The sequence below is a fragment of the Chamaea fasciata genome, unplaced genomic scaffold, assembly GCF_029207755.1.
Source record: "Chamaea fasciata isolate MVZ Bird 193981 ecotype frontalis unplaced genomic scaffold, bChaFas1.0.hap1 SCAF_1, whole genome shotgun sequence".
Lineage (NCBI taxonomy): Eukaryota > Metazoa > Chordata > Aves > Passeriformes > Sylviidae > Chamaea > Chamaea fasciata.
In genome coordinates this window covers 153,110,867-153,120,240 of record NW_027094086.1, presented here as the reverse complement: position 1 = coordinate 153,120,240, position 9,374 = coordinate 153,110,867, and the positions used below count along the sequence as shown (strand labels likewise).

Genomic DNA, 9,374 nt, shown 5'->3' with positions numbered 1-9,374 from the left:
GATTCCCAGAGCTGTGTGTGGTACTTGTGAGGGGCTTCTGGTCCCTGTGGAGGTGCCCGTGGGGAAGAGCCCTGTCCTTAGTCCTTTATGATTTCTGGCACCAAGTCTGATCCAGGCCTTTCCCAAGCTCTCCCTCACCCCCCTACCTCCCTGCCGTGGTTGCCCCCAGCTTGCTCTGCCTCTTTCCCAGTGGGAGCGCCATGTGGAACAGGAGCTCTTTGCAGAGCAAACAGGCACAAAGAGAATGTTTCCAGGCCGCCTGCCACCCCTCTCCTGTGCCTGGTCTGTGCTGGTGATTGTACTGAGCAGCTGACAGTAAGCTCTTGGAAGAAGGGGAGGTGATGAGGAGCTGCCAAGCCAGGCTATTTATACTGGGTGATTCAGGCCTGTGCCTGAGTCCAGCCAGATACAGGGGAGCTGGAACCCAGGAGCAACCTGCAAGGGAGAAACCCTTGAACAAGAGGCTCTTTGCTGCAGTAGCTCATTTACTGCGTGGCTCAGACTTCTCAGGGTAGTTACCTGTGATGGACTGCACGTTCCCTCTCCACTCTGCCACACAACGTTTGCTGCAGCAGGCTCAGAGGAAGTATTGCCACGGTGTGAGGTGCCACCACAGTGAGCACAGCCTGAGCCCGGGTGGCTGTGGATACCAGCACAGCCGCCTGGAGCCACTGGAGTGCCGGGATCCGCTGGTCCAGAATGCACTCTTCACTGGAGACCTGGACATGGTGCAGAAGTACTTCACCAGGAGTGCAGCCATCAATCTCGTCATTGAGACCAGGGGCGATGCACTGCGCTGGACGAGCCGTAAACGTGGTGGGTGTGAGGGACTGGCACATGGGGGGATAGAAAATGCCCAGGGTGGGGTCCAGGATAGGGCTCAGGAACCTGAGAAAAATGTTGAAAGGAATCCCCAGTGGTGGAAAAAGGGTTGAGGGAAGAAGGACTTGGGAAGAACAGCTTTAGTGTGAGGAAGGAAGTTTCCAAGGCTGTACAAGAAAAAGCAGCGGGTTTGTTGAAGGTGGCATGAGGCAGATCTAATGGGAAATAATGAGAATTATTGCTACTGGACAATTAATGCTACTGGAAGAGCTGCTGGGGAAGCACATCCTCAGGACTGTTGTGGTAGAGATTGCTGGGATGGACGTGAAATACCTGTGAAGGTGGGGAAGTGTGCACGGATGAAAAGGCATCAGAATGGTGTTCTGTTCCATGAAATAGATTTGACAGGGGAGCAGAAACCCAGTCTACAAGAAAGATGGTGGAAGCAAACTTTCCTTAGTGACAGGAGGTACGAGCTGACCATTCTTGGTGTTTCCATCTGTACATCTCACTGTACCTTGTCCCAGGCACATCTTGGGGCTACCACACATGCTTCCACACTCTCTGATCCCTTTTACTTACCTTCTCATCAACATTGTCTATGAGCTTCTCAGTAAGCAATGCAGCTGGTGTGTTTAAGGGAGAGGTGTGCTGGGCAGCCTGGCTGTGCCCTTGCCCTTGCTGCTGTCAATCAGTGATGTGGTGCAGGCAGACTCCCAGAGTTTAAGAACATCAGGTGGGGAAGGCCCTTAACTGTATCACCCTCCTCTACAGAAGGCTGGTGGCAAAAGCCGCCCGTAGCAGAATGGAGGAGCTGCTGATGAAGCTGCTTTCCCAAGGGAGCAAGTGTCCTAGTGCTTAGTCAGAAAACAGCGTTTGGTGCGGATCCACTCCAGCAAGAGACAAATAGGGTGTGCGGGCTTGCAGATGCGTGCGCTGCTACTTGTGAGTGGTGAAGATTATTCACCGAGTTGCAAGATTTGTACCACCCAGGTTTTGAATTGCTGCAGTGTAGTTAAGAATGAAATCACTAAAGGTGTATTACCCTTTGGGTAACTGAGACAGTTTGTCAGTAAAATACTAATTGGGTGTTGTAACTCCTGTCTCATGCTAAGCTAGGAGACACGAGCAGCCAGTCACTCTCCTTGTAAAGGTTTGTGCCCCACAGAAAATGGAACAGACAATGTAAAACAACCTCATGCAGAAATTTCTCCAGTCAACAAAGTTTCAAGACATGAAAAACCCAACCAAACATGATCATTCATCAAGCCCAGAGCAAAAATGTGCTGCCAAATTTATCAGATGAGAATACAGAGCAAAAACCAAAACAAACCTTCATGCTACCTGAGGCTTGTCTCTGTATCTCACTGACCGTGCAGGGACAGGCTCTTAGAACTGACTCAGTGACCTTAACAGTAGGTTCTAGTGACCTTGTCTTTCCCAGATCACCTTGTTGGTATTTTAAGGTGCCCAGAGGAAGTGTAAACTGTCTGGTGTCACTGATACGTACACAGTTTTCTGCCTTCCTGGTGCATGACTGGGAACCTCAGGCTCTCATAGGAAACCTGCTTACATCCTTGGGCAAATAGAGGGTCCCATCGGGTGAGGACATCTGCCAGGGGCTTCCTCTTCTTTACACTCTTGCAGGCTAAGTTCTAGTTAGACAAGGTGAAGTCTGCACAGACAGAGCGAACTGGATACTGTCAGCATAGAACTTGCTCATTTATTTTCATTACTAGAGAAGGGTAAAGTTCCCTGTCTTACACTCTGCTCTGGTCCCCTGGTAATTGTTGCTTGGTGGTCTATTGGGGTCACTTAACCGGTGTTTAGATGCATGATCTGAGTGGTTCCGTGACACAAGGTTAAACTGAACTCTACTAGCTTTCCATGCAGTTTGACATGTTCTCCAGCTCACATGGTGTGAACAATGCGTACACAGTGCTGATGCCACGTGAGCAAGGCACGCTCCTCTGTGACTGAGGTGGTGGTGGGCGGGCTGGCTGTGTGCAGCCAAGTGGGGCCAGAGGAAATCACCGTCTCAGGTGACAGGACTGCAGTGAGCAACCCAGTCAGGGGAGTGTGTGAGGACTGAAAGGGAACACTAAAGCTATGCAGGAGCTCTGTGCGAGGCTGGATATCAAGAAAAAGGAGGAAGTGGGGAGGGTCTAAAGGATAATTCCCTCCAACTTTTCCCATCCTTGTACCTATTTGTACCACTTCTTTGGCTTTGATTAAGAAGACCTGTCCTGTAGCTTGTTTAAAAACCTTCCTAGTGCCAGTGGCTCAGGTGCAACTGGTAAATGAGTGTGCAGTGCTGGAGAGGTGTGTGGAGCCAAGGGGGTGAACAAATGCAAGGAAATGTGTGTGGAGCTGCTGGAGTTGTGCTGTTGTGGTCTGGGCAACACGCTGAGTAGGCATGAAACCGTTTCCTTCCCTACTGTCTTAGTGAGGTCTCATCCCCATTTCTACCCTTCAAGCTCCCCTGCCCTTCCTGAGGATTTTCCCTTCCGAGCAGGGCACTGCTGAGGTACTGCTGCCTGAGCGGAGAGCCTTTATCAGCCTCTTGGCCCCAGCATTTGGTCACAAGGTTTCCCAGAATAGAACAGCTGAGACTTGAGCTGTGCCCAGCCAGAGCCAAAGAGAGGGGTGTGATGTGTTTCCCCTCCCTGTGGAACACCCTGGGCTGGCAGGCAGACTCTCGGCCCAGGCACAGGCTGCTGGTGGGGCTGTGCCTAAGAGCCTGGCTGGGGTGCTCCAGCAGGTCCTGTCGTGGTCCCTGAGGCAGGTTGTTATGGGCAGCATCGCAGGCAGAAGAGAGGAGAGCCGGGAGCCCATCCGCACTCGGCAGGTGGATGGCCCTGCCCAGGTGTTCTGGCAGGCCCTGCTGGCTGGGGATCACGGGACTGTAGCCGAGATCCTCAGAGATCCTCAGAACAACCTGAGCCCTAGTGCTGTGTTTGACACCAGTGACCTGGAGGAGTGGAAGAACTACCGCTTCAACCCCCGCGGGCTGAGTATGGGCGAGCAGTGGGGCTCAGCTGTGATGCTGCTGTGGGCCGTGGCTGTTGCTGGGATTGTGTGTTATGGGTGCTACTTGGGTTCCAGAGGAGTGGGCATGGGAGCAAGAGCATGGGGATGTGGTCAGGTTCTCCTGTGTTCCTTCTGGAAGGGGGTTCTTGTTTCTGAGAGCACAGGGTGCACCCACGAAACCTGGTCCCTCTCAGAGGGATTGTCTTAAGTGCTTGGGAGCTGCTCTGTGTGCAGCCTGCACTGTGCTGCCGTCTCCCGCTGTGGGTTGTGCCAGACTATCACAATGTGAATTAGATCTGAGATGATTCAGTTTGAACGTGGCCCTGGAAGACACAGATGACCACATACTGCCTCTGCGAGAAGGAGCTGAGAGGATGCAGTGTGTGGAACACGCCCTGCAGTCTGGGATGTCCTCCAGCCCAGCCTGGGGAGGCAGCAAGAAGCACAGTGTAAGGAGCCTTTTTCCTGTAGTCTGTTAGGCAGCGGACTGCACCAGCTTAGCCATGGTTTGTGCTGGGTCAGCATCTTTGAGAGCTGGCACATTTCAGCCCCTTGCTCTCTCCTAGGCCCTAGATGTCCATCTCTGCTGTAGCTTGTTGTCTGCACCCTGCTCGGGGCTTGTTTGAGTCCCCTGTGTGCGTGGCAGTTGGCTCTGACACCTCTCTTGCTGCCCAGGTCCTTGTGTTTGTGGTGGTTCACACGCGGCGTTTGGCTCAGCCACCTCGCTGCACCAGCCCTGCTTGTGCCCCAGACCCTTCGTCCCCCGTGCTCCTGACAACAGAAACCCCACGTACCCACCTGAGCCACAGGCAAAGGGCACACTGCCCAGAACAGCCTCTGCTGTGGGCTGCTGCTCCCTGGAGCTCCCTGTCTGCATGGCCTGAGAGCCTTCCAGGGATCTCCACCTTTGGAGGGCCAGTCCAAAGGCAGGGATCTTGCAGGGAAGGGATTTCAAGTCCCTTGAGGGGAAGCACAAGCCTCTCAGGGGGATGTACATCAGGTACTTCAAGGAGACGGGCAGGTTTTTGTGCACCGTGGCTGGCTGTGGCCCCCTGACCTCTGTTCCCCTGCAGGACTGTGGTCGCTGAGCTACGAGCAGGAGCTCACCACGCCGCTGCACATCACGGCCAGCCGGGGCTACACCGACTGCCTGCGGCTCCTGCTGCTCCGCGGCGCCGCCGTCGACTTTGCTCCGGGGGGCAAGACGGCTCTGCACGAGGCTTGTGCCGCTGCCAGCGCCGACTGCGTGCGCCTGCTGCTCAGCTCCGGGGCTGATCCTGAGGCCGTCTCCGAGGATGGCTACAGGCCCCTGCACCTCTGCAAGAGCTCACACTCCATCGAGTGAGTTCTGCTCGGGGTGGGGAGGGCACAGCCGGCCCCCCTCCCCCTTGAGCCTGATCCCGTGTAGGAAGGGTTCCTCCTCATCCCTGAAGGTGGGTTGGTGGGTGCAGAGTGGGGATGGCCTTGGTGCCTGTTCCTGGACCAGGATCACCTCTGAGGTCAAACAGGTGACTGCAAGCAGGTGCAGCCGAGGAGCCAGTGGTCACACTAATGTTCGGGGCGCTCCTGTACAGATGCAGCACGTATGCGAGCAGGCAGCAGGTGTGACAACACTTCAAGAGGCCTGTGCAGAGTTAGCTGATATTAGGGTGACAGTACGTCTGCTCACCAGTCACCCTGGCTTAAAACCACTTCTCCAGGGCGTGGGAAGCAGGGGTCTTTGGACTCTGGGGAAAAGCTGTGGGGTTGCACAGATGTGAGGTGGGAGGTGGAGATGAGAAATGGTCACCAAGTCACCTTGGCCCTCACAGGTGCGTCCGGCAGCTGCTGCAGCACGGTGCCAGTGTGAACAGTCAGACGGAGGAGGAGAACGACACGGCACTGCACGTGGCATCACGGCACGGCCTGGCAGAGCACGTCCAGCTGCTTCTGCAGCACGGGGCTGACCTGGAGGTAAAGAACAAGGAGGGGCAAACGCCACTGAACGCTGCCTGTGCCCAGCGCCATCAGCCCCAGGACACCGACCGCTACTACCGAGTGTGCCAGCTGCTGGTGGAGAGCGGTGCCAGCATCAACACCGCGGACCGGGACCGGCAGCACCCGCTGCACCTGGCCTGCAAGAATGCCAATGCTCAAATCGCGGAGTTACTGCTGGCCCGAGGTGCCAACGTCAACGTCATGAACTATGGTGGCAACACGGCCCTGCACAACATCCTGCAAGTAGCTGCCTACAAGCTGGAGCATCGCCCAGAGCTCGTGGTGCGAGCGCTGCTCAACCACGGAGCCGTCCGCATCTGGCCGGGCTCCCTCCTCAAGGTGCGGCGGGAGTGTGGTGGGAGGGGAAGCCTGTGAGCAACGGCGGGGCCCCAGTGGGCCCTCCTGTCGCAGCAGGGCTTGTTCCATGGCAGCCTGTTCGCTGTCCTGCCCTGCTCTGCCCAGGGCCTGGGAAGGAGGAAGTGGCATTATTGGTATGGGGATCCCTGATGTGTTCTCCTGGGCTGTGTTTTGCTGCAGGACTCTCCTGCTTCAGTCTGCTAAGCTGTGTGGACAGTATTCACCCTGTCTCCATAATTACTTGCTCTGGAAGGTGTTGATCCTTTTCCTCTGGAGATGTTTCTTCTCAGGTGCACACCCTCCAGCTCCTGCTGTCTCTGCAAGACACCAGCAGACAAAGGGTTAATTTCCTGTCTTAATTCCTGAGCAGTGCAATAATTACCCAGCCCGGAGATCAGCAGATTGCTCTCCCCTTTGGGAAAATACAGGAAAATCAACAATTAACACTAATTAATCTCCTATTAACGCCAGATAATGAGGATCACTGGTACAGCCAGAATAGACTCTGACAGCTACTGCTGGCCTGGGCCATGGGGAGTGGCAGCCCAGAGCCAGGGAAATCTGCCTCTGTTGAGCTTTGCCTGGGTGGGGTGTGCTCCAAAGGCTGCACTGTTGCTAGGTATGTGGCATTGCTGTGTCACCTGCACCCACGTGAATGTGGGACACGCCAGAGATGTTGTGCAAACGTGTGTGAAGTCTTCTGGGGCTCTGTGCCGCCCTTGACGTGGGCACAGCACTGCTTTAGACACAGGTACAGATGTCTGTGCAGCCCTGCACCAAACAGGCACAATCCTGCATCCCTGAGGCCCTTGTGTGACCCTCAGCAGAGGCTTAGGGCGCTGTGCTCTGGGCGATCACAAAATGAGTGCCAGCCCCTGCCCTGGGATGGCTCATGCTCCGACTACCAGAGTGTGAGGTAAGGAGCCTGGTGTAAAGCAGAGTGTTGGTGTCTATGAGCTACTTGCACAGCGAAGCTGATGGAGATCATCATCCCAGCCATGTACAATGGTCCCTGTGTCTGAGGAGAAGCTGTGGGGGCCTGGTTGTGCTGAAGGCAGCCATGCTGTGCATGTTGAGTGATGGCTCAGCCCTCCTCTTTGCAAGGAGGGATGCTCTGGTGCTTCATACCTGCAGCAGTTTTTCTCTCCTGGGTCAGCATGAGGGAAGGAGTTCACCAGATTTACCATGTCTGGATTGAGCAGTACTTTAGGAGGTGACAGTGGGGCTTGCCCGATGATGGTGATTACCTGCTCTTAAAGCCTTAAGCTTTAGCTTCCATATTTTCCAGGTTCTGTACTGCATTAGTATATAACTCTCAACTTCATATAAAATGTTAGACAGTTCTCCTCACAGTTTAGTGAGACAAAACAATCCTTTTCCAGCCTGAGAGCCAAAGACACCGTTATAGCTTCAGGCCCAAAAAGTACAAAAAACAGCCAGCTGAGGAGAGCAGTCTGGGAGGATGGGACTTCATAGCCTGAAGCTGTCATTGGACAATTAACCCCAATACATATATATGGACCAAAACTTATAAAAATGTGAAAATGTGTGATCCCTTGTCCACCTTGGGTGGAGCCACAGCCAGGCTCTTGCACTGCCCAAGGTGTAGCCTTTGAAGGCCTTTTAACAAATACCGACTGTATTCCTTTAACACTGTCTAGCCTCTGTTCCAGGTAGCCTATCAAGACATCGCTCTCTCCCTGGCCAGGTGCTGAGGTACTGCCACACCTGCCCGCGTGTCATCGAGGCCCTGGTGAACAGCTACACCCACGTGCGTGTCTCTGAGGACTGGGTGGAAGCCGTTCCAGTAGAGGTTGTACAGGTAAGGGAACAAATGCTGGCTGCTGCCTGAAGAACACGTGTTCAGGTTCTGATGGGCTGCCAGGGACATCTGGGCCTGGAGGGGATTGGGCAGAGCTGGGGCTGGCCATGCGGGGTTGCAGGACACAGGGATGGTGCTCTTGGGGACAGGGAGGATGCTCCAGAGTGGGGCAAGTGGATGTCTGGTTCTACCTCTGGTCCCAGGGTGATACCTTCAGCTTTGCATGCCTGTGCTCCTTTCTTCTCTCTGTAGAAGTACCCGTGTTTCTACCAGTCACTTTTCTCCCTGGGGCACAGACCTCGCTCCTTGCAGCACCTGGCTCGCTGCACTCTCAGGGCCCTCCTGGAGGGACGGCTGCTTCTGGTCCTGTCCCAGCTACATCTGCCAAGTGCCCTGCACCAGTTCCTGCTGCTCGGCTTCGAGGATGTTCTCTACTAGGGGTGGCAGTTCCAGTCCTGCTGTGCCTTTCTGTGCAGATATTCCATCCCTGCCAATGCAGTCTGTGCTTTCCCAGCCAGCCCCTTCCCCTCACCCCACTCCTGCCTGGCCACATCAGCCCCCTGTGCCAAGCCTGTTGCTGTGTCCCAGTCCCAATTAGCCTTGTGCTGTGCATCGTGCACCTGCTCTGGAGCATTCTGTTTGTCCGTACTAATCCGGAAGAGACTCTAGACTGACAAAAGCAGGTATGGGAATTAGGGCATTTTGTGGTACGAGAGCAAAGACACTGCATGGATCACAGGCCTGGTAGTAGGGTTATCAGTTTCTCTATCCAAATACTTCAGCCTATACTAGGCAGTGCTGCCCTGGATGATTGCTCTGATCCTGTCACTAGTCAAGTTGCTTAGTGTGTACTCAAAGGTGTTTGGAATAAATCCTGTTCTTCATACCTACCTGAGCAGGACTTCTACATTTCTTTGAAGACTGTCCTGACAGAGCTCACCTGACATGCCATGAGTGGTGGCGTATGTGCTCAGACCTGTGCACCCAACTGCTCCTTAGAGGGAATTGTGTGGTAGGTGCTCCAATCAAACCCCTTTCATGAAGGTACAACGTCTGGGTTACCTGGCTCAGGAGCCTGGGCAGGACGGCCGTACCTCACTGCTGGGTGAGGAGGAATGTGCCCTGAGAGTGCTGCTCCCCTGGGCAGGGAGCAGCCAGCACACAGAGCACTGTGCAGGGTCACACTGAGGGCTGGGCTGCACTGCGCTCTTGACAAAGTGAAGGGAAATGTTTTATCTTGTGGCTTCAAGACACAGTTGTAAAGAAAAGGAAGCACTATCCATCCTTTAAAGATCTGCTGTAAGCAAACTCCATTTCTGCTTCTGGCTCAAGGAATACCTTGAGCACCACAGCTGTGGCTGGCACA

General features: G+C 54.6%; 1 protein-coding gene across 1 annotated transcript; it reads left to right on the top strand.

Moving 5' to 3' along the window:
* The first annotated feature begins 423 nt into the window (after positions 1–423).
* ASB10 (ankyrin repeat and SOCS box containing 10) lies at positions 424–8,843 on the top strand. The gene is made up of 5 exons (XM_066198528.1): positions 424–816; positions 4,926–5,193; positions 5,664–6,168; positions 7,895–8,008; positions 8,261–8,843. The coding sequence occupies exons 1-5, from the start codon at positions 525–527 to the stop codon at positions 8,444–8,446; spliced, it is 1,365 nt and encodes a 454-aa protein (XP_066054625.1). The 5' UTR covers positions 424–524; the 3' UTR covers positions 8,447–8,843.
* Positions 8,844–9,374: the final 531 nt, after the last annotated feature.

Excerpts from the sequence above, each read along its gene's own strand:
- ASB10 (XM_066198528.1), top strand. The coding sequence starts at position 525 with ATGGACTGCACGTTCCCTCTCCACTCTGCCACACAACGTTTGCTGCAG. Across the intron at positions 6,169-7,894 it reads GGCCGGGCTCCCTCCTCAAG|GTGCTGAGGTACTGCCACAC; the intron begins GTGCGGCGGGAG and ends CTCCCTGGCCAG. Across the intron at positions 8,009-8,260 it reads TTCCAGTAGAGGTTGTACAG|AAGTACCCGTGTTTCTACCA; the intron begins GTAAGGGAACAA and ends TTCTCTCTGTAG.